Source organism: Felis catus, chromosome C2 (genome assembly GCF_018350175.1).
Source record: "Felis catus isolate Fca126 chromosome C2, F.catus_Fca126_mat1.0, whole genome shotgun sequence".
In the NCBI taxonomy this organism is placed as follows: Eukaryota; Metazoa; Chordata; class Mammalia; order Carnivora; family Felidae; genus Felis; species Felis catus.
Window position 1 is genome coordinate 8,095,832 of NC_058376.1, and position 25,821 is coordinate 8,121,652.

At 43.0% G+C, this 25,821-nt stretch overlaps 1 protein-coding gene across 3 annotated transcripts in view; it reads right to left on the bottom strand.

Moving 5' to 3' along the window:
- The window catches only part of DYRK1A (dual specificity tyrosine phosphorylation regulated kinase 1A), a 149,429-nt gene that overhangs the window by 36,149 nt on the left and 87,459 nt on the right, over window positions 1–25,821 (bottom strand). For all 3 annotated transcript variants that reach the window (XM_023238743.2, XM_023238742.2, XM_023238745.2), the window contains one exon: window positions 4,464–4,660. In XM_023238743.2, the coding sequence (XP_023094511.1) occupies window positions 4,464–4,660 (197 nt within the window). The remainder of the gene's footprint in view (window positions 1–4,463; window positions 4,661–25,821) is intronic.

The window sequence follows — 25,821 nt, forward strand, 5'->3', positions numbered from 1 at the left end:
TTGGCAGGAGGCGTAGCTGCGGTTAGAAACAAATGAATGACTTAAGTAGTTGACAGCAAAAGAAGAGAAGCAAGTACTTGCTCCACGCCCTGTCAGAAGCATACACAGATTTCTGCATCGCTCATGGAATCCTCTCAACGATCTCCTGAGAACCAGCAGTGTTCTTGTCACCAGCTTGCAAGTGGGAGACCGGAGTCTAGGATGTGAAATGCTCGGCCGGAGTTCCGCAGCTCGTAAAGGGCACCTGTGAGATGGGAACTGAGACCGTGCGAAGTCCTGGGCCCTGAACCACACAACACTGGGCCAGGAGCTCCTTCCTGGTCAGGGGAAGGCCTCAAGTCTACCCTCTTGGCCGAGTCGCTTTTAGGCTATTTGTAGGGCAACATCACGGAGTTGTGCTTAATAAATATCAATAAAATAAGCACGTGGATTTATTACAATTAGTTATACACAAAATTGTGACTGGGTTCTTTAAATTTTTAACTTGTCCATTTACAGTTCCACTGGTGTTTCAAACATGGGACAAACAGAACCAGTGACTCCATCTTTCCAGGAGCAATTATGCTCACTCAAAAACACCATAATCACACAATCAAGACAACAATTTCAAACGTACAGGACATACAAGAAATTCGACAAGAAGGTAATTTGGACTCAGTAGCAATGGTTTTCCCACACTCGACAGGAGTGTGCGCTAGGTGCTTGCATTTTATAAAATATCACCGGCCCCTTCCACAGTTGGCCAACTCTGTCTATGAGGCCAAACTGCCCAGCTAATTCTAAATACCGTGCTTTTCTTATATACTTCTTGCAAAAGAAGTTAGTACTTTGGGAGCATCTGTATATGTAAACCAGAGGTATTCTGCCCACAAACAATCAGCCTTCAGACCAGACTGCATTTCATTGCTTCAAATGGCACCTCGTACAAGCAGGTGCTCAAACTATGTGGAAAGAACAAACCAAGTAACACTCCCTCCACTAACTTTCACGGCGATTTCAGGCTCGGCAGCCAAATCTTCTGTGTTTTGATACCGTGCTGCTTGCTAGAGCACAAACCCAAAATTAGGAAGTGACTTTTCCAAACACTCGGTTACGCATCTATGCTAGACTCAAAGCTGAATCCTGAGCGTTTGACATTTTTTCTCCCTTTCCTGCTTCTTGTCACAAAGCCAGGAGCACAGAGAGGACCGGAGCGAGCTCCCTTCTTCCCTGGAGCCGGAGAAACCCACACCCCCAGGGCTCATAGCTCCTGGACCCCTCTGGGCAAAGACACAGATCACAAAGCTCAGGAAAGCATAGTGTGCATCTCCTGCTTAAATCAGTTCTGAGAGCTCAAACTGTTTTTTTCCTGAAAAGATTACACAGCGTAAGCTCCAGGACGTTAAAAATTATCTTCTAGCTTAATAATACCTATTCCATCCATTTTATTTATATTTACCTCATAGTTTCATATAGAATGAAGAACTAGAAACCCACATTCTGCCTTTCTTGCTGTTTTGAGAGCTACTGAAACAGCTGAAAAGCACAGGTAGGGCATACCTTAGTCTAGTCTGAGGACTGTGCAAGGTATGTGAAAATTCTAACAGCACAAAGGGACTCAGCAATCCCAACACCAAGCATACTTTTCTACAATTGCTTTTACTGCGTTTCTCTTGCTTCCTGAATTTACCTTTTGGACAAAACTGTTTAAAAACCTGTATAAAACACACCACTCGCATAACCAGAAATAAAACGTTAAAGTTATTAGTTCATGTCAACTTACTTATATAATAAACCTTAAAAACAAACAAACTAGGATGTTAACAAGAAACAACAGAAATCAAATAATAAAATTATCCAAGTTTACAGCCAGAGGTAAGTTTAGAGCAGTGTAGTCTTAGGTCCCCATCATACATTCAAGGAGCAGACAGAAAGGCCACCTCCTGCAACTACGTGAGTCAAGACCCCGGGCCCATGTCTTAGGACTTGCAGACCATATGCTACACCAGCCCACAGTTTCAGTGTTTTATGCTTCAGTTATAAGAAAAATCTCTTCTCATCTGCCTGATTAGGTTCAGAAATTTCTGGACTATGGTAGAAATACCTGGCTGAATACTGTTATTTAAAAGACAGCCTTTTTGGGTCGCCCGGCGGGGCTCAGTCTTAAGCATCCGACTCTTGGTTTCGGCTCAGGCCGTGATCTCACGGTTTGGGAGTTCAAGCCCCACACTGGGCTCTGCACTGACAGTGACACTGACAGCAGAGCCTGCTTGGGATTCTCTCTCACTGCTTCTCCTATTCTCTCTCTCAGAATAAATTTTAAAAAATAAATAAATAAAAATTTAAAAAGACAGTCTTTTTACATCATATGAATCCTTTAAAAACATTTTGTAACTAAAAAACAGAAATATTAGTGAAGTATTTCTGACTTTAAAATAACCCACAAATAAGATGTCAGTTGTATCTCAAAACAGGTGCTGTGCGGACCGAATTACCTACTACGATTACCTACTACAACTAAAGGACTAGAATTTTTTCTAGCCCTCCACAGATGCCAGGTGTCATACAATAGAAAGGGCACTGTGTCTAAGAAGAAAGAACCTGGGCTGCACCCCCAAGTCTACGGCGTCAACACCTGGAGAAGTCACAGGTGGGAGCTCAGGCCCTTCAGCTGGAAAACAATAAAAACAGGCACCCTGCCTGACAGGCTGCTTTTGAACATGTGAGAAAATGAATCCAAACATACTCTGTTTCTTAAAAGTACAGGTGATTCTTGAACAACGTGGGAGTCAGGAACACTAGCCACGCTCCCTGTGCAGTTGAAAATCCACACATAACTTTTGACTCTCCAAAAATTTAGTTACTGATTAGCCTACTGTCAGCCAGAAGCTCTGCCAATAAACAATTAACACATATTTTGTATATTATGCACTCTATTCTTACTATGAACAAAGTCAGCTAGAGAATGGAAACCGCTATTAAGAAAATCCTAAGGGGGCGCCTGGGTGGCGCAGTCGGTTGAGCGTCCGACTTCAGCCAGGTCACGATCTCGTGGTCCGTGAGTTCGAGCCCCGCGTCGGGCTCTGGGCTGATGGCTCAGAGCCTGGAACCTGTTTCCGATTCTGTGTCTCCCTCTCTCTCTGCCCCTCCCCTGTTCATGCTCTGTCTCTCTCTGTCCCAAAAATAAATAAATGTTGAAAAAAAAAAAATTAAAAAAAAAAAAAATCCTAAGGAAGAGAAAATACATTCACAGTACTGGGCTGTACGTATCAAAAAGATCCACATCTAAGTGGGTCTGGGCAATTCAAGCCCATGTTGTTCAAGGGTCAGCTGCACAATGCAAACGAATCATTGTGCTTTTACTATTTTTTGGATGTACCACAGAGCTGTCTTCTGGTACACACTTGCCAAGTGTGAACACTCGGACCACATGCTCCAATTCTCAAACACGCAACCTCTCAACTTACTGCATAAAACAAATTCTTAAGTCTTGCCATAATTCGTCTTAACTATGAATGTTATTCACATGCTATATATATTTTATGAATGTAAAGCCAGCTCAACTGTTGACAAAATTCTTCTTATAACACATACAAGGGTGTCCCCTCATCATGATGTTACTTAACTGGAGCCAGGTGCTCATTAAAACCACATACTATGGAATTAGAAATAAATAATCCAGTGTAAGAAATATATTCAAATTTCCCAAGGTTCTGATCATCACTTGATATATTAAAAGGCCTAAAAAACAGGGGCAACCCAAATTCCTAAGGGCCTTTTTCAGTGGTCATCACACCCTCCATCTAAGTGGGGAAAGAAACTTTACCACAACTGTAGTCAGTACAAAAATTCTCCCCAAACCAAAAATCAATGTAGTGAATGCAGTTAATTCAGGAAATATGCAAAACACACACATATATGTGTGCATACCAAGAGATTTCTGCATTTATTCTGTTACACTGTCCATTTTATAAACAACTGCTGAAATCTCTAGTCTGAATATTAAAATGACCAGTGCGGTTAATTTGCATTACATTTTTCTCTTCTCCATTTTAAGGAGTTTCATATTTATTGCAATGCCTGCGCACTGAAGTTGTTTATAATGGCATAAAATCCGCTCTGCTTAAGTTTGGAATCTGACCTGTTTTCCTCTAACTTATATTCTTCTCCTTAACCACCTTTCTATAAAAATAAGCTCTCAGTTTCTTTATTTTAACAGACATTCTTTAAAATGAACTTTTCCCCTCCCTATTACAGAAGGAGAGAATGTGGCTATGGTTGGTTTATAAGTGTTTTTTAATCGAGTGGAAGAGACAGAAAAAAGAAAAAGCTGACAAACTTGAACGCAAACTTCCTGACATCCTATCTCATCAATCCAGAATCTCGCGAATGGCACGGAAAAGTGAAAACCGTCAAGCCGTTTTTGCCTATTTACCATTCTACCACACTCCCAACAAATCACTTCTGAAACATCACGCACTTACCTGGTTAGTGAGAGGTTGCTGAATCTGGTCAGAATAAGATAAGGCAGAAACCTGTTGGTCACTTATGTTTGGCTGGCGACGGTCACTGTACTGATGTGAATGGGGCATCTGTCCAGCCATCTGAAGGCCAGCAGCATGGAATGAAAATGACGGTGCGAGCCGAACAGATGAAGGTTTGCATGCTGAAGTCTCTCCTCCTGCGAGAAGACAGTAAGTGAGGTTGAAGGATGTGTTTATATCCCAGCGTCCCCATCCTTTGACCGAGCTGACAGTCCTCTCCACAAGGACCTTAGGATTTGGGAGTTTCAGTTAATAGTAAAAGTTTTTAAAACCACACACTGCAAACAAATAACTATACTCAACACAACAGTTCTAGATTCAACGGGATAAAAAATACAGTGACTAAGGTGTCCATAAATCTGTGGTAAGAGAAAATCTTGTCTTTTCATAAACCACTAGGAGTAACAACCCTTAATACTTATTTTCACATAGGAGGTTTCCATCGAGAACTTTGAGTTAAGTAAGTAATCTTTGGTTTTCTGAGAAGGGCCTCTCCAGTGGATCAGCTCCAGAGAAACTAACTCAGACGAGATCGGGCGTGCTCAGGGTGCTGTGGCTGTAGACACAGAAACCAATTCAAAGGAACGCCCCTGGGATGCCGCTTCGCACCCACCGGGTGTACGCGATCGATATTCCAGCATCCCCCAAACCAAGTGAAAGATCTGTCCTCAAGGTGCTCACCACCGACACGGGTCATTAACACCTGAGCATACAAATACACAGATAACAAATTCACAGGATGCTGGGTTCCTCCAACTCTTCCGACACAGTCCCGAGAGGATCCAGACCCCGCAAGCTCCCCGCGAGTACGAACGGCCAATAATCATCCCACAGGTAAGGCTGGGACCACGGTCACGATTTTCACGGTAGAAATGGAAAATGAACACTTGGTCCATACAAGCATTGGGTAGCTGGCGAATAAAAGTTCATTCTTCCTTGAAAAGAAGACGTTTCTTCTTAAATTTAACCACACTTGTAATCTCAGACGAAAGCCAAAAGGTGAAGCGCCGAACCCTGGCCAACAAACCGAGGGCCCAGAATTCCCGTGCTGGTCTTCCTGAACAAACCAGCTAACTCCAACCAGACAACAGGCCATGTCGTTCAGCACCTGGGTACTTTTCCTCAAGTACTGTTTTTGAGACCTACAACAGCGCAGGCCCCACGGTAAAGAGCCCGGACGCTCGGCCAGGCTGCTGCACTTTGGAACCTGAGCTCCACGCTCCTCGACCGCGTGGCCTTGCAACACCTCATTTCGGCAAACGTGCAAAGGCTGTGGGGACGGTGTGTAAAATACTCGGAACAGCTCTGGCGGCTCATGAACGGCCCACACCGGCCACGATGCTGCCCTGTGGCGTGCGGTAACGGCTGGTGGGAACAGCACCCGTTTGGCGGGGCGAACAGCCTCTTCCTTGACGGTCGCCTAGACTCCCCAAACCGGAGAGAGCAAAGCTCGGCACCCTCCAAACACAAGTGCCACTTCTCTGCTCCACCAGAGCACACGGCACCGCCTTCCACCCAGTCACCCGGAACCAGAGCTCCTGCAGTCAGAGTTCTCTGCCCCCAGAGACCAGCCTCGGGCAAACAGCTGCCCAATCTGGCTGCCTCCACCTCCCGTAGAACATTCAAATACAGCCCCTCTCTTCATCTCCATGAACCCCTGTCTCACTCAGAGGACTACAACAGATCCCCACGAGCTCTTTTTTGTCTTTATTCTGCCCATTTGCAGCTCTGGATCCCTTCAGTAAAATGCTAGAGTGACTCTTCGAAGCAGCAAACCTCGAGTCCTCTCCCCATTACTGAAACTGGAACATAACCTGCCTTGGCACGGCTCTTAGACCTTAGCTTCTGTCCCCTCCGTTACAGCCTGAGGTCCTTAACTGACCCACAGGGCATGATCAATAAATAGTTGCTGAATAAGTGAAAGGACAATGCCACTATCATGATAGATGGGGTGATTTTCTAAACATTTCATTACTCATACTAAAAAAATACAGTCCATTCAGATACACGGAACAACTCTGTTCAGCTAAAAAACAAAACAAAACTGGGAATTTAGCCTAAGGATATAATCGATGACGTGCACAAAGACACGGAAGAATGTTTATCCTGGTATTGTCTGCAACCATTTTAAAAAAAAACAAAAAAACACGGAAACCTAAATGTCAAATAATGGGGGGAAAAGGAGGCTTTACATCTACATGACAAAAATACAAAAACCAAACAAACTGGGAAGGAATATAAATAAATTTAAATATATATAAATAGGATTAAGTTCTTTGATATATAAATAGCTCTTATAAACAGTAAAAACACTGAGGCACTGAAAGGCAAGTTACTTAACCACTCTAGGTCTTAGCTTCCCTATCTATGAAACAGAGATATTATTACACTAACCCTATTCCCTTAGGTTTATTATGAAGTTTTCAAAAAATAAGACACAAGAAAGCACAAATAATGGATCTTGGTACTTTACAAAATACTAGCTTCTGCTTCTACTACCAGTGTCATTATACACTAGGTTTAAACTCACTTATTGTAATATAGCAAAAAAAGGATAAAAATCATTAGTATAGAGCTTAAATAATTATCATTGAACTTGTTAAAGGGGAGAGGGGAGAAACATGGGCATCATCCCAGAAACCCCCCACATCACTCTCTGACCCCTCTCAATCAATACCCAATTCTCTCTACCCCAAAGTTGCTATCTTGACCTCCAAACCCAGATTAGTTATAACTTTATATAAGTGGGTTTGTTCACTTCATGTTGTGCCTATAAGCTGCAGTCTGGTCACGATCGTTACTTCATGGTAACCCATCTGTCCTACTTCCGACCGACACTTGGATTATTTCCAGTTCAGAGCTATTATGAACTACGTCATTAGGACGAGTCTTGTTAAGGGTCTTTCGGCACATACAGAGATGCTGTTCTGTTGCTCTTCTAATTGCTGTAGTTTCTAATTTCTGTAGTGTTTTTAATTGCTCCGTTTCTCCCCTGGAAGTTTATGAAAGTCCCTTCTGCTCTGTTCCTTCACTGACACCTGGAACCCTCAGTCTTCCTAATCTCAGCCACTGCTGGAGGTATGTGGTGGCTCTCCACCAACACATGAGCGTGTACAAATTTCCTGGTGGCTACGAGCAGCTGTTCATCTATTTAAGGCCGCTTAAAGATCCACTTAGGTTGCTTTTCCATTTTTCTATCAAGAAAGACTATTCCTGATACATTTCTAAAATTTAAAACATCCTATTTTTAACACATATTAGGTACGAGCCCTTTGTCGGTTATAAGTGGTCTGCATGGTCACTCTCTTAAGGGTGTTTTTTTGATGAGTACAATCTACTAATTTTATCAACTTTTGCTTTAGAATTCGTATTTTTGGTGTCCGTTTAAGAGATGTTCCCTTATATCCAAGTCATCAAGAAATGCTGTTATCTTCTAGCAGGTGAGTTTTCACCGTTCACATCTAGATGGGCAGTGCTCTTGGATTTGATTTCTGTGCATGTGTACCACAGGAATTCGGCTGCATCCCCCCATAATGGACATTCAACTGACTCAGGACCAATCATTACAAAGACAAACTTTCCCTGCTGCTCTGCAAGGCATGTGTATCATAAATCACATGCCCGTGCATGCTTGGATCTGGTTTTGGATTCTCTACTCTATTCTACTGGATACAGACCTACCTAGATTTCTTTCAACCTTGTGCCAGAACCAGCTTTACAAGTTTTAATATCCAGTAGAGAATTCTGTACTTCCTCAACAATGGTTTGGGTTATTCGTAGTCCTCTGCATGTCCGTATATGGTTTAGAATTAGCTCCCCCAAATCACAAAACAAATAAACCTATGTTGGCATTGTGGTTGAAACTGCACACCGTCTCTCTTCAACAGTGCTGCTCAACAGAATTTCTGGCCATGATGAATTGATCGGCATCGTGTAACAGGCTACCATCGCCACTAGCACTTCTGGACGTTTGAACGGTAGTTTTGCCTTCCCATTCCTTATTCTTCCCCCCCCCCCCCCCCACCTCATTCTCCTTGCCACTGTCCCTCGAACCTGGCAGTGCTCAGAGAGGGACACAGGTACTTACTTTCCTGTCTTATTCCCAATCTCAGAAAGTAAGCTTTCAACGTATCTCTAGTACTGCGGTTGATGTAGGTTTTGTTTTTCCTTGATGACCATTAACAAATGAATCAAGTTCCTTTCTAATCATAGTTTGCTAAAACCTTTCCCTCACAAATGGATGCTAAATTTTATTAAATGCTTCTTCTGCATCCATTGAAATGACATGAGTTTTCTGATCCACTGTTAATGTGGTAAAATATACAGATTGATTTTTGAATGTTAAACCGACTATGCATTTCCTGGAACACAATTTGGTCATAATCATCCTTTTGTGATGGACTCACTGATGAAACCATCTTGACTTGGAATTTCCTTTGTGGGTAGTTTAAAAGCTAATAATTACTTGAAAGTTGTATTTCTTTAAGAGGACTATTCAAATTTTGTATTTCCTGGTATGTCTGGTAAATTGTATTTTTCTAAGAGTATGGCTCCTTCGTCTACATTTCATATGCACTGGCATCAAGTTTCATTACAGCCTCTAAGCTTTTCTATCAATGTAGGTGTAAATCTAGTGCTATCTCCTTCAACTCAGGACTGGCTAATGAGGCCATCTCCTATCTTTTGAGTTTGCTAATTTTATTAAGTATCCTCTCTTATGTGGGTTTTCTATTTCTGCTCTCGTCTTGTTCTATCAGTTAGCAAGAGAGGTGTATTAAAAATATCCTGGGGCATTTGGGTGGCTCGGTCAGGAACCGTCTGACTCTAGACTTCAGCTCAGGTCATAATCTCAGGATTCATGGGTTCGAGCCCCATGTGGGGTTCTACGCGGACAGGGCGCAGAACCTGCCTGGGATTCTCTCTCCCCCTCTCTCCGCCCTTCCCCTGCTTGTACTCGCTCTCTCAAAATAAATAAACTTAAATAAAAACCTTTTATCATCATAAACAGCCCTTCTTTATTTCCAATAATGCTTCCCTTTTTTAATATGGCCACACCACACTTTCTCATTCTTTGTGTGGTATGCCTTTTGTCCACTTTTCGCTGCCAACTTTCCATTCTCTTACATTTTAGGTTTGTCTCTTGTAAACAGTATGTACCTGGGTTTCATTTATGTATGTACACTTATAACCCTTCTATTTACTCCAACTATTTCATGTTCCTTTCTTACCTTCTGCTGGACTGAGATTTTTATACCTCCCAGACACACAAATTATTTTATTACTTTTTAGAGATTTTTTTTTTTTTAATGTTTATTTTTGAGAGAGAACGAGCACCTGTGTGGGGCTGAGGGGGGGGGCGGGGGACAGAAGATCCGAAGCAGGCTCTGTGCTGACAGCAGACAGCCCGATGCAGGGCTAGAACCTATGAACCTTGAGATCACGACCTGAGCTGACGTCGGATACCTAACAGACTGAGCCACCCAGAGCCCCCACTTTTCAGTTATTTTATATGCTACAGTATAGATTACCATCCTTGACTCATCAAACTCTCATTACTCCTTTAATTTGTATACTGTTGTTGCCTCGGGCATGTACACACACACACCTACGCACACATACTCACAATCACGAAATATCAACAAATCATCCAGCATGAGTACAATCAGACTCAAGGGTACGCTTTGAGGAAGGGATGGACAATCCTGTGACATCCAGATAGCTATGAAAGAAATACAAAGAAACTGACAGCTGCTGCTTGATTATTGTAACTATCCTCCCAAAATATCTGTTTCATTTTCTCAATCTAGATCCCATCAATTAACGGATTAACCGCGTGCATTAAATTCGCCAAGCACTGAGAGGTTAACGTGACACTGTTTGGAGGGGACAATGCCACCCATGATCTAGAACAGTACTTCACAAACATTAATGTGCTTACAAATCGCCTCTGAATCTTGTTAAAAATGCAGGTTCTGATTCAGTACATCTAGGGTAGGGCCTGAGGGTCTACATTTCTAACAGGCCACCAGACGATGCCAAAGCGGCTTCGAACATCATCTAAAAAACAATTTAATTGCTTAACTTAATGAAAGAAAGCTATTTCCAACTAATCCAAGTGGCACATAACCCAAACCTCAGCTAGAATTGTGACTATACAATACACCATAGGGCTGGTTTCCCCCCAAGAGATTTGCCTTCCTGGTTAATTATTTGGGGCTTTTTATTATTATTAAAACACTAATACACACTCCTGTATGTAAGGGTGGTATGTTAGGTGACAAAGAATCCAATGTTCTTTTTAAATTTTGCTGTAGGTAATCAAAACATGGACTAACAAGAAATCACTTTTTGTTTTTCACTTGTAGTACTTTTTTTTTTTTAGCTACTTACTATACCATCTATCACAACTACTAACAGTCCCCAGTGATGGGGCCTCGTAACTATGGTCTGTATATAGGTGTTGTTTGCCACATGCTCACTGTCTCCTTTCTGAGTTCAACTGTTATGCGTGCAATGCAGAAAGATACTCAAGTTTCATTTCCTGCCACAAGTATTTAAGTTATCCATTCATTCATTCATTCATTCATTCATTCATTCATTCATTCTTCTCCTATGACAAGATTCCATTCAGGAAGACAAACTAATACGAGAATTCCTTCTTTACCTGATTTTATAATCAGGCCCATCGCCACGGTTTTTAGTCTTTCCAAAGTTTCCCTCTTCCCTTTCTTTTCTTTTATGTTTATTTTTGAAGGAGAAAGAGAAGAGACAGGATGCACTAGCATGAGCAGGGGAGGGACAGAGAGAAGGAGTCAGAATCCAAAGCAGGCTCCAGTCTCTGAGCTGTCAGCACAGAGCTCGACGCGGGGCTTGAACTCACGAGCTGAGCTGTGAGATCATGACCTGAGCCAAAGTCAGATGCTCAACTGACTGAGCCCCCCAGGCGCCCCTGCATCTTCCCTTTCAAGTCAAATGTTAAAAAGAACAAGGACTCAGTTCATCCTATGATGTTAATAAAGTATCAGGCTGACCTGTAGGAAACTGCTAATCTTAGACCTCCTCTGGCCTACAAAACAGCCATTTCATATGGTTTAACGTGACATCGATCTATACCATACTATATGTAATCCTTGTCCAACTAAACTAAAAATTAGCTTTAATATTTTAGCTCAAGAATGTGTCAAAATACATGCTGTAGTATCAAGTCTAATAATATTTAATTCAAAATTATCTTCATAATCATTATTTGGAGTTCAGTACCAAAATAGTATTTTAAATTGCTGCCAAATAGTGTAAAAGTATGGAAGCTGGAAAAAGTATGCAAGTGGGGTCCTGTGCGCATTTTTATATCCTTCTGAACTATATGGAGCTTTTTTACCATAAGTATGTTTTTGAATTTTCATAAAAATTTTGTTGGTAGTTTACAGGAAGGAAGGAAGGGAGGGAGGGAGGGAGGGAGGGAGGGAGGGAGGGAGGGAGGGAGGGAGGGAGGGAGGAGAAAAAGGAAGAACAACTAGCAGTAGCTTTCTCATTCCACTCCAGTTACAATGTTTCAGCAAACACCTAAACCAGGGACCATAACACTATAGAAATCAGCGGTGATTCTTCAGAGAAGCATTCCATGAACAGATCTGAGAGACTGGGAGATGGCGAGACTCAAACAGGCAGCCGGACACAGAGAGCACACATCAAAGAGAAAAGCCTAGGAGAAGACCCTCGGCAAAGAAAAAAGCCATTTATTTATCTCGGATGTGAGACCCACAAGTAGCTCCACCTGTAGCTAGCTTGAATTTCTTTTGTTGTTAATACGTTGATAGGGGACCATCCTTGTGACATCTTAAACCACATTTGATTTTAAAGAGAAAGTACGGTATTAAAGACCAAAAATAAATGAAAATAATCCAAGCTAATTAAAACTATAACATCCACAAAATGTGGAAACTCTTAGGAGGCCAAGCTTCTGAGACAGACTCCCCTGAGAAAGGAGGGGAGGGCAACCAAGATTATGTAGGAAAATGTGCCAAGATCACTTGCAACAAGGCACACCCATAACAAAGGAGAAGAATGTTAAAGGAATAGCTGACTGCACTTAAATGATGGCTACAAACACAGGTCTGTGATGAAGAGGGTAACTGGATAGGAATCCATGAAAAAAGTTTTATTCATCAAGGTATCACCAGTACCGAGAACAGTGCCTGCCACGTGGCCTGCATTCAACAAATATTTGTTCAGTGAAATAATGAACTGAATCTATCAGGAATATTTAGAATATGAAGAAATGGTTGAGAAGGGAGAGAGCTGAAGGGAGTAAGGATGGAAGAAGTATTTTTAAAATGAGGGGCTCATGAGTCAGAAATAAAGAATAGTCTAATCACCACACAGGCTAGAGCTGTTGCTCGACAATTTCTCTTACTCGTTTTTATATCCCGAGCACATAGCACACTGCATGGCTCCATGGGTGTTAAAAAAAAATACATATTAAAGTAAAACTATGAAAATGAGATACAGTCAAACTACATTAGGGCTCCGTAAATTATCTAATGATAAGGACAAATAGATGTTTTATTCCCTTCTAGTTAGTGGACAGTATATGTCATGACAAAATGAGTGTACATACATAACGTGTACACACACACACACACACACACACACACACTTGCTTTAACCTACAAGCCAAAATAGCATATTCAGTTGTCTACAAACACGACGAATTTGCTCATGTAAGATCCAAATAAATGTTGAAATTTTTCAGTCTGAAACTTTAATTCAATTGTGAAGAATAACTGTGGGATAGGGATAAAAACACGTACTTTTAAAAGCCTATCACATCAATGCCTCGTAACTGACCTACCTCACACACCATGAGCAAAACTGGGCAGCTGCACAAAAGCACTGTTTTCAGACCCAAGACGACAGGCCATGCAGATCTGTGATCCCTGAAAAAAATGAAACAAACCTGGGGGGCCCCACAATCACTCTGGCTTTCTATCTGGAGACAATTTCCACAGTCCAGTGTGGGGAGAGGGGGCCCAAACACAACAGAGGGGTCTTGCTGAGTGGGGAGGATGGAGATGGGAGGTCCAGGCTGGAACTGGTAAGGCAGGCCACAGAAAGGAGGGAGCTCTGCACAGAAGGAGCTCCATTACCCTACACCTAGAAATCCCCTTGATTCTTTGGCCAAATACTAAGCTGCCCAAGTGCTGGGTACAGGTCCCTGCGGGAGGCGAGGCAAAAAGCATGCGCCAGGAGCTAGGAGCTGAACAGCTATTAGAACTCGCACAGCACCAGGAAACGTAAGTGCTCCAATTGGCTAGGGTGGAGAAACCCAAAAACACCACGGACATTCAAAGCAGACTTCCCCCACAAAAAACATCCAAGCTTCAGCAGTAGAGCCATCCTGGCTGCCTTCTGCCTGTCCCAACAGACACTGAAACATACCTTCAAGAATCAAGACAGTGTGCAGCCTGCCAGGGCAAAATTCAACACCTTTCAAAGGACAACAAAACCCAGAAGCTCAACTACCTAGTATTTCTAATGGCAGTATCCAATCAAAAATCACTAGATAGAGGGCATCTGGCTGGCTCAGTCAGTAGAGCATGCGACTCTTAATCTGACTTGTGAGTTCAAACCCCATGTTGGGCATGGAACCTACTTAAAAAAATTAAAATCACTAGGCACACAAAGAAGCAGAGAAAGGAGGCCTGCTTCAGGAGGAAAACAAATCCACCTATAGATCCAGAAATGACAGAAATAATTGGCAGAGGAAAAAACACGCATACAAAGGCTTCAAAATAGAAGGAAAATGTAGACAAAATAAGAAAAAACAGCAAATCTTCTAAGTTTATTTAAACAATCTCTACACCCAAGACGGGGCTCCAACTCACGACCCAGAGATCAATAGCTGCACGCTCCTCTGAGCCAGCCAAGTGCCCCCAAACAGCAAAACTGAATAAAGAGAAAACTATAAAAAGGAATCAAGTGGTAATTCTAGAAATAAATAATAATTGAAATGGGGATGCCTGGTTGGCTCAGTTGGTAGAATGTGCAACTTTTGATCTCAATGTCATGAGTTCAAGCCCTACGCTGGGTGCACAGATTACTTACAGAATGAAAAACTATGAAAAATTCACTGGATGGATCAAACAGCAGATTAAACACTGCAGAAGATCAGTGAATGTAAAAACGATGCAACAGAACTTAACCTAACTGAAAACAAGTATAAAATACAATGGAAAAAATAATAATAAATGAGACAAGCATCTAAAACCTTCACAACAAAATCAAGCAAACATTCCTATCTAGAGGAAGTATTAAAAGAAAAGGAGAGAAAAATTGGGGAATGAAAATTTATGAAGAAATAAGTTAAAAATTTTCCCAAATTCAATGAAAAGTATCAACCCACAGATCCAAAATCAATCAACCCAAGCAGTATAAAAATACACAGGAGCATCTGAGTGGCTCAGTCAGTTGAGTGCCTGACTCTTGATTTCGGCTCAAGTCATGATCCCAGAGTTGTGGGATCAAGCCCTGGGTCAGGTTCTGCACTGAGCACAGAGCCTGCTTGGGAGTCTCTGTCTCTGTCTCTCTCTCTGCCCCTCACCCTGCTCACATGTGTGAGCACCCTCTCTCTTAAAAAAAAAAAAAATGCATGTGCGCACACCCACACAAAGGCACTCAATTGTTAAAAGCACTGATGAGAAAAAACCATAAAAGCAGTCAGAATGGGGGGAAAATACACATTCACATACAGAACCACTGACTTCTCATCAGAAACCATGCACACCAGAAAAAAAAAAAAAAAACAACAAAGCAACATCTTAAAATGATAAAAGAAGGGGTGCCTGGGTGGCTCAGTCAGTTAAGCGCTGGACTTCGGGTCAGGTCATGATCTCACCGTTATTGAGTTCGAGCCCTGCACAGGGCCCTGTGCTGACAGCTCAGAGCCTGGAGCCTGCTTCCAATTCTGTGTCTCCCTCTCCTTCTCCCTCTCTCTCTCTCTCTCTCTCTCTCTCTGCCCCTTCCCAGTTCACGATCTCGATCAATCTCAATCTCTCTCTCTCTCTCTCTCTCTCTCTCTCTCTCTCTCTCAGAAATATACAGTAAAAAAAATTTTTTAATTAAAATGATAAAAGAAAAAAACCTTTAACCTACAATTCTGTATCCACCAAAACAAGCCTTCAAAAGGTGGGCAAAACTCTTCCACAGACAAATGAAAATAAAAAAAGTCTTCAATAGCAGACTTGGCACTCCAAAAATGTCCACAGTTCACAGAAGGAAAATGACACCAGACAGAAACGGAGATCCACACTAAGGAATAAAGACCAACAGAAATGGCAGATACGTAGACAAATAGTAAAGATATTTCTTGTCGGTAGTGTTAAGAGAGAACTCATTGTTTACAGCAAAAATAACAACAAACTGTAGAGTTTACATCATTTACAAAAGTCATGCAGATGACAACCACAGCACCAGGTATAGGACAGATAAAAGGCAAATACACCACCGTGTAAGTTAAGGGTGCACGTGCTAAGCTCGCAAGCAACCACTAAGACGGACCAGATGGACAAACAGACAACTGGAACACACAAAATCTTACTTAACTCTACACTAAATGGGTCTTAACCCTTCCAATTACAGAAGGCAAATTACATTCTTGCAGCAGAAATAAGAAGTCAAGAACTTATTTTTAGGAATAGCATCTGGAACACACACAAAAAAGATGAAAATAGCCACCCAAAATATAGCTGCTGGATTCCATAAATTATTACACCATACAAGGTATAACGTGTAATACGTTTATATTTATATGGCCCCCAATATTCTAAAATTATAAAACATTTTTAGGTGGTAAAAATAAAGAAGCAGATAATACCTCCTGGTATTTTATGGGTTATCAGTAATCATGAAAATTCCAGGTAGAGAAAGCAATATTTTTTTTCTTACAGTACCCAGAATATAAAAATGTTTCATCAGTAATCAGCCCATTTAAATAAAAGTTTTCCCCACTTTGTTAGAAACAAGGTGTTAAGTAACCTTTGATCCTTTAATTTCTAGAAATAAGGTGGGGGAGGGGTCTTGAAACAAAAAACAGGTAGACAAAGATACAGTGTCTCTAGACATAAACTTAACAGGTGAGATTAACCTCTTAAGAAATCAAGTCCAACCTCTTGGAGAAAATAAAGATCTGTGACTGTGTAACTCAGGCTGGTGGCTGGTTGGTGGCCGGTGGTGTGATCGGAAGCCCAAGGTCTACCTCCTAGTGCCACGGGACTGAGACGTAAACCCCACCAGGACGTCCCCCTTCGTCCAGCTTTGTTCACTGCTGAATCCCCGGGACTTACAACAGTGCTCAGCACACAGAAGCAGCTCCAGAAGGAAGTGCTGCTCAAGTGACTAAATGAGCAGTTGAACATAAAGAGCACAGACAGTCATAAACATAAATGTGCACCCGTCGTTTGTAAAGTGAATCTGCCACTAGAAGATTTAGAAATCCCAGAACAAGATGGAAGGTTATTAATACGCTGCAATATATTAAACATAGAAGTTGCAGAATTTTAGGTACGACTACCTGATACGTGATTTTAAATAACTGTGACGAAACTTTTGGAAAACTGAAAACAGATACTTTACCAGAAAAAACATATGTGGAAGAAAGCAACGTATTTAACACAACAACTGAAGTTAACGGTCGCTTGTACAAAGTGTTCACAAACATGCTGCTGAATGCCGTAAAAAAGTTTATCTTCATGACTGCAGTCACATGATCCTTGCTGCCTTATAATTGTCTTAAATTTACAAATACTGTAACTACCCCCCCCACACACACACACACCAATCCTTTGGGAGAACATAAAAAGTGAATTTGTTTCTAACCAAAGTTTAATTTTAGATGTTTCACTGGGCAGCCTTGCAGAGGGGCAGAAAAAGATGCCTCCTGGACTAGCAGAATCCAGGTAACAGCACAAGGGAAGAGCTAATGAGCCAGGACCCGCTGAGGCAGCCTTTTCAGGAAATATCAGTGCCATCACACCAAACCCGTGTGTTGGTCACATATACAAGACCTGAATTACGGGAGTTTCTTTCCAGCTGAGGATTAAAATAACATCATCAAGGGCGCCTGGGTGGCTCAGTCAGTTGAGTGTCTGACTTTGGCTCCGGTCACGATCTCACGGTTTGTGGGTTCCAGCCCCACGTCTGGCTCTGTGCTGACAGCTCGGAGCCTGCAGCCTGTTTCCGATTCTGTGTCTCCCTCTCTCTCTGCCCCTCCCCTGCTCATGCTCTGTCTCTCTCTCTCCCTCAAAAATAAACATTTAAAAAATATATGTATAAAATAAATAAAATTAAAATAAAATATAAAATAAAATAAAATAAAATAAAATAAAATAAAATAAAATAAAATAAAATAAAATATCATTAATTCGACGGGTAACCAATCAGGCTAACCTGAGACCAAGCCACTAAGAAAAACATCCACAACCACTGTTGAGAAGATCTAGAAGATCAGGGAACCTGGGTGGCTCAGTCGGTTAACTGTCTGACTTCAGCTCAGGTCATGATCTTGCAGTTCATGAGTTCAAGCCCCATGTCAGGCTCTGTGCTGACAGCTCCAAGCCTGGAGCCTGTTTCAGATCCTGTGTCCCCCTCTTTCTCTGCCCCACCCCTGCTCACACTCTGTTTCTGTCTCTCAAAAATAAATAAATGTTTAAAAAAAATAAACAAATAAATAAAAGATCTAGAAGATCTACACAAGCTGTGACACTAGCTCCACCAAGCATCCAGACGAACATCAGAGAAAATGGGCAGGTGACCGAGGTCCCGACTAGACGGCAGGTCCAAAAGCCAGCCTCTTCTTTAACGGGAGGAGGCACCCTCTCACCGCAGCCACTCGGGCCTTCAGGAAGTTCAACTTCCATAAACACTCCTAGTGTTTTACCAAGATGATGTCATTCAAATCGACAAATTTATTAGTCATATTCAAAGAACGAATTTTTCCAAGCAAGCTGAGAAACTATGGCTCCGACCACACGGTGCGGCTGACCTTGAGATTCTGGCGTGGCTTCCAGTGAGAGGAATGACACCAGGGACCCTCCCCAGCTCAGCACGATTGGTCTCAGTCTCAGAGCGGTCTCTCATACAGGCCCCACCAGCTCAGGGACCCTTACTTGTGGTTTGGCGACTCCAGTCACCTACGCCAGGTTATCGCAGCGGTCACCGGCACGCCAAACAGCAAAAGGGCAGCCAGACTGGCAACAGCATGACAAGTGCGTTCGACGAAGGCCGCTCCCTACTTGCAGTCAGAAGAAAGGGTTTTCCCTCATTTCTCCCAGGTCAGTCATCTGTGGGACAGCTAAGGGGGAACACTGGAACAATCCAGACAGGTAAGTGCAGGTTCCAAGCTGTTCATAATCACTTTTGTCAAACCTTCTGGTCCCGGGCCCTGCTTTCTACATCCCTACAGATTCCTCTATAGCATGCAAATAGCACATTCATTTAGAACACAGAAAAAAATGAGGAATCCATCCGGAACATTCATCTTGCGATCCTGACATGCTGGACTAGAATTTAAGCCCTCCGCTCGCCTGCCTTAGCACAAGCATCAAGTGCAGCGTGGCAACAAACAGGTCCCTTTCCTCATACATGAAATAGGATTCGTCATCTAGTCCAATCACGTAAATCCAAAGCACAGAGGCCTTCCCTTGTATGATGCCATGGATGTGAAATGTTACAGACTGTTGCCAGAGAAAGAAAAGGCTGCTCAGCAGTCTGTCTAGAGCTTAAAAGAGGCACTTTAAAGAACGGTGGTTAAAATCTGTTTCCTTTTTTCAAAAAAAAATCTATACAAAAACACAGTAAAATGCTATTTATCTAGAAAAATGTTAGAATGTTATGTATACACCCACGTGCACACACATACATATAATACTTGAATTACCCAGAGATGGGCCCTCTCCCACCCTGTTCCAGTTTTCTTCAGATCTCCTGACCATAACTTTGTCAAGGCCTACATAAGGCACACTAAAGCTGCCTTCCAAAAACCTGGAAGTACAGAAAGAAAAGAAACTATATATTACAATGCATCTAAAAGCTGAAATAGTATGAAGCCATTAAAAAGCTGAACACAGCCTGCTTAGCTGCCTTGCCCTCGAGGAGGAGCTGCTGTGCCGAAACACGGAAAGAGGCAGATAGAAACAGGCAGGAACGTCACCTACCACAGGCCGCCCATCATCTTCGACTATGCCACAACCATGGCATTTTAAGAAATGTCTAAAGATGCTACCAAGTTTCAGGCACAGAAGGTTTCTTTGGAAAGAAAGCTGCCTCAAACTTTCCCTGATCTTTATACCACAAGCAGGCGCAGCAACAGCAGCTGGGGGGGGGGGGGGGGGGGGACCCAAACCACAAAAACTCAACCCAACACATTAAAAAAAAACTTTCCCTCTCTCCTACCCCAAGCAGAAAAGAGAACCATACACACACCCCTCACTCTTTTTTAGTTCTGGCTAAACAGCTGTAACATACAAGATATTTTTAAATCTAGTTAAGTACTTGGGTACCTATATTGAATTGCAGCATAATACTTAAAATTACCCGATGAGGCAATCATTTGGCTTTGTGATTCCAATTAAAACACTGTATATTTACGGGATTTTCCATTACAAAATGGCCAAAAGGCAAGATATTCATCTGACCAAAGACATTTTAAAAGTTAGGCATTGAGCAAACTGCTATAACCGTTCAATAGAGGTTATAAAATTTAATAACATAAAAAAAGGTAACCCTTCATTAAAAATATATTTATGTGGCAAACAAATACATCATTTTAGGGCTCATCGTTAGTTTTCCTCCTTCCAAGTCTGCTGTGCCGAAGTGCTTAAAACTTGTACCTGAGTTCTATGCCAGATGGAAACAGTACGGAACCCGTTACTGTCCAAAGTATTCTACAGTATCCTTAATATATTCTCTAATAATACAATTAACACCGAGATATGCCCCTCCCTTCAGAAAGGACAAAAGATGCAATTCTCACAAACGAATAATAAGTATATGAGAAAAGTAACCCGAAGTCAAAAAGTCAATCAATAATAAGTAACAAGGAGACTTCCTTTTTACCTCTCCAACAGGCAAATTTTTTTTAGAGTACCCTGAATAATAACTGTATGGATAAAACAAGTTTCCATGACCCTTTACTGGAATACTCTTAAGTAGTCAGAATTTTTAAAATGTAATGAAAGTAAAATTAGTAATATTCACTGGACTTTCAGTCCGTGCCAAATACCGTTCCAGTATGCCTTGGTACCCCCAGAAGCTCTACAAACGAGGTGGCATCATTATGGTACTCGTTGCATTTTACACAGAGAGAAGCTCCAGTCAAGCAGCTGGAGAGGGGCCCCAAGTTCCTAGGTTCACACATTAAGAAAGCCAGACTGACCGCCGTCTCCAGAGAACACTCTCGTCGCCACCCTGAGCCAGGCCCCAAAGCCAGGAGTGAGCGGAAGAGTGCTCAAGAGACACGGAAACCCCTCCTCAAAAGTGAGACTGCTGAAACCCTGCAAAGGAGCGAAGAAAAACTGAACCGGCGAGGAAACCAGGGGCCAGGAAGCGGCACCCAGCCTGCGTGCCCCTTCCCAAACACACCCTGCTTGAATTCAAGTGAAAACGGACCAGTGGGTGGCTGTGGCAGAAGAGAGAGGAAATTACACAAGAGTCTAGAGAAAACGAGTAGACTTCACATCAAGTTTCACAAAAAAGAAAGGCCAGTTCTCTAGTGTCTCTAGTTTTGTAAAGAGCCCATGCAAATGTCCTGTGGGAGAAGGCAAGACTAGGGAGGGGACCACACTCGGGCGCCAACCTCCCTTCGCAGACTAATCTTATGACACACTCCCTCCCTCGGAGGCACCGCCACACTCTCTCAAGCACACCCCCCTCCTCCTCTACTTCCAACCCGAGTGCCTCAATCACTTTGCCCCATCCACTCTCACTTGTCTTGCAAGGAGTTCAAATGTCGCCTCGACTTTGGCTTGGAGAACACAGACAAAGGAGCAGGTTAAGGACAGAAGGGCAAGCCGGGCCCAAGAGTCTTCTCGCCAGGCTAAGGAATTTAGACTGTGTGAAACAGGTTAAGAGAGTGCCAGGGAAGGTGTGCCAGGAGCGACACAGCTCCAGTTGTGGCTTTGGTTCTAGCCATTCACATTCTAGAGTGTCGAGATTCAATTTTGCCACTTACTGCCTAGCTACTGTGTGACTTTGGGTAAGTTAATAAAATCTGCGCATCCCTTTTCTATCTGCAGAATGAGTTAATAATAGTACTTGCACCTTAAGATTATTATGAAAATTAAAGAGTTAATGTTTAAAGTGGTAGCTGGCACATTTAAGTACTCAGTAACTGTTCTATTATTTAACCTGATCATAACAGAACTGGTGTGTAATAGGGGCTAGAACAGGGAGAGCCCACAAGCAGAGATCAATCAGGGACTTTTTTCAACAGTTCAAGCACAGGACCGTGGGAGCCTTCAGGAGGGAGGGTAATGATAGAAAAGGAAGGAGACATATGAACAGACCCTCGGAGGTAGAGGTGACAGGACCTGAGTGCTCGTCTAAATATGGAAGAGAGAAGACAAGCCAGATGCAAAAATGACTCAGAGGTTTTTTGAGCCTAGGTGACTGGGAAACCAGCGATGACGCTCAGAAAGGCAGGCAAGGGTACTAAGCTGAATGACGATAGTTCCTTAAACGTATTATGATCTGAACTTTAAAGAGTGACTCCTAGTATTTCGCACTTTATGAGGCATGTGATAGTTAAAAAACTTTGTTGAAAAGAGAAAGGAGAGTGGGGCGCCCAGGTGGCTCAATTGGTTACGCATCTGATTTTGGCTCAGGTCAGGGTCTCATGACTCGTGAGTCTGAGCGGGCCCTGTGCCGACAGCACAGGGCCTGCTTGAGACTCTCTCGCCCTCTCTGCCCCTCCCCCACTTGCACTGTCTCTGTCTCTCCCTCTCTCTCTCTCTCTCTCTCTCTCTCTCTCTCTCAAAATAAACTTAAAAAAAAAAAAGAAAAAGAAAGAGGAAAAAGTACAAAAGCATGAAAGGAGAACGAAAAAGGTAGAGCCAAGAAAAAGAAAACTGGCCCTGGGAGCAGCCCGTGTAGCAGCTACATGACCGTGGTGGGATGCCCCGCGTCCAAACAGCCCCTCTCCGCGGGAATATCATCACTCTTCATCTGGGGCGGCTCCAAAGTACATACATCACTCTCCTCTCCTGTCTCCAGAGCACTGTCCTGGGGAGCCTCTGTTTCTGACTGAGTAACCCAACCTGCTCTAGATGCGTGGGCAGAAAAAGAGGTTGAACGCCCCTGAATGACCACGTCCACAGTCGCTTCCAGCTCCGGCATCACGCGACATGCCTGAGCAGACCACCGTTGGGAGTGTACGAAGATGTCGCGCTTCCCAGTGAGATGAGCACTACGTATCTATCTACACACACGGGAGAGGCGCCCAACTCCGCGCAGTCAGGAGCCTACCTCCACCATCAATACCAGTGACTTTGTGGTCACTGGATTTCCATCAAGTCCTCTAGGTTTGGGGCGCCTGGGTGGCTCAGTCGGTTGAGTGTCCAACTTGACTTCAGCTCAGGTCACAGTCTCATGGTTCGTGAGTTCGAGTCCCGCATCGGGCTCCACGCTGCCAGTGCAGAGCCTGCTTGGGATTCTCTCTCTCCCCTCTGCCGTCTCTCTGCCCCTCTCTGCTCATGCTCTCTCTCAAAATAAATAAAAATAAACTTTAAAAAAATAGTAAAAATAAAGTCATCTAATCTTACCTCTTAAGTTGTTTTGGACACCACACTTTTTGACTCCCTGCACGATACCACACAGGGACATTGTGCCAATGACTTAAACATTTTAATATTAGAACCGTTGATGTTTTCTATTAATCCTACGGATATGTTCATAATTTCTATTTATTACAATACTTTTAAAGATGATCCTTAAAAGCTTTGTTTACAACATCAACGCCTGACACCATGAAGCCGTAACCTCAAAAACTGGTGTTATGTTTCTCTGCCTCGCTTTGTTCAGATTCGTTACATCCAGTGACCTCCACGAGCATCTAAAACTACTACAGAGGTGCTCCCATGCCTACGTCTCCCCCTCAAACAGAACTTTACCTCCCATGAACAGTATGCCCCGTAACACGAGACACTATGTAAAATGCTGTTTAAGAACCCAACGTATGTAAGGGCTGAGGGATAATGTGGGGGAAATAATAACTGCTCTATATTCCAACATGTACAGTACATAATTTTATAATGCCAAGTATCATCACAATGCTGGAAATCAGATTTGGTTAATTTTTAACACAGAAAATACTACTTCTCATAGCTGAATGACACCAAGGTAAAAATGGTGATACGTGCCAGTAACACTTCTTCCTACCTTCCACCTAAAAAGATGTTTTCCTTTCTTTTACAAATGTTTTTCTAGCTGAGGCATAAATGACATACATCAGTTTTTGGTACACAATATAATGATTCGGTCTTTTCTGTTTTTAAGTCGCTAGAGAAACCACTTTTGAGGCTTTTAAAATAACCCTCCACTCTCTACTACCTAAAATGAGGGAAAGGAATAGTTATAACACAATCCAATCAGTTTATGCTAGGGGTGCCTGGGTAGCTCAGTTGGTTAAGTGTCTTGACTCTTGATTTCAATTCAGGTCATGATCTCACCGTTTGGTTTGTGGGATCGAGCCCATTGGGCTCCACACTGACAGCACGCAACCTGCCTGAGAGTCTCTCTCTCCCGTCTTTCCCTCCCCTGCTCGTGCACCCTCTTGGCTCTCTCTTCCTCAAAATGAATAAACTCTATGCTAAACGAACTGGATTTGGGCCTCTTAAAATGGAATCAAAGAACATACCTCTTCAAAGGAGAGGAGACAGCAAGACAACTCTCCTTCACTGCAGAATCCACTCCCGACCGCCTCCTCATAAGCGTCCTCCAGCAATTAACCCCTCTGTCTCCTGTTACCTTCCACCTCTCTCTCCCCGGTTCTATCAAACACAGAAACATGCCCTATGTCCTCACTATAAAAATAAAACCCTTCCTCGAATCTACATGCTCCTTTAACAACCAATCTATCTTCTTTTAACTCATTTACTCACTCATTCATTCAACAAGTATTTACTGAGCCCCTGCTATGCTCTAGACCTGAGCTGTCCAATACGGTAGCCACTGGTCACAGATGGCTAATGGAGCACTTGAAATGAGACTAGTAGGAATTGAGATGTGTTGCAAATGTAAAACACACACAGGATTTCAAGGACTTGGTACAACACACACACACACACACACACACACACACACAGAATGTAAAACATCTTATAAATAACTTTTAATTTTGAAATACTGTATTTTAAATATATTGGGAGAAATAAAATATATTACTAAGGTTAATGGTACTGTTTGTATTTGCTGTTTTTTAAACTGTGACTCCTAGAAACTTTTTTTTTTAATACTTATTTAAAAGAGAGAGAAAGAGACACGCACAAAGAGACAGAGTTCATGCATGTGGAGGAAGGGCACAGGGAGGGAGGGAGGGAGGGCAGGGGAGGGAGGGAGGGGGAGGGGGAGGGGGAGGGAGAGAGGGAGAGGGAGAGAGGGAGAGGGGGGAGAGGGGGAGAGAGGGGGAGAGAGAGGGAGAGAGAGAGAGAGAGAGGGAGAGAGAGAGAGAGGGAGAGAGAGAGAGAGAGGGAGGGAGGGAGGGAGGGAGAGAGAGAGAGAGAGAGAGAGAGAGAGAGAGAGAGAGAGAGAGAGAGAGAATGAATATCCCAGGCAGGCTCTGTGCTGTCAGCACAGAGCCCAACACGGGGCCCAATCCCACAAACCACGAGATCATGACCTGAGCTGAAATCAAGAGCCGGCTGCCCAACTGAGTGAGCCGCCCACAGTACAGTTCTAGACAAAGTCTGTGGCATTAAGGACATAATATGAAGATGAGCCAAGTCTCCAGCCTCCGAGAGCTGGTATTTTATTGCCAGTGATGGGCGGAACCCTCAAACGACAAACGAGTGAACGTGAGCATTTCAGAAAACGGTGTTCTGAAGGCAGTAAAACCGAGAAAGAGAAAGTGGAGGGGGGAGGGGACCACACAGCAGCACAGGCCTCTCCCCCTCCATCCCTTACAACAGAGAAGGCAGCCAGGCTTCCTGTCGAGTACGACCTCCGCAGACCGCCAGTGGCCGTCTGGAACACGCACGATCACAGATGCCAAGGCTCCGAGGCTCCGAGGCTCAGCTGAGCTTCAGGTGGA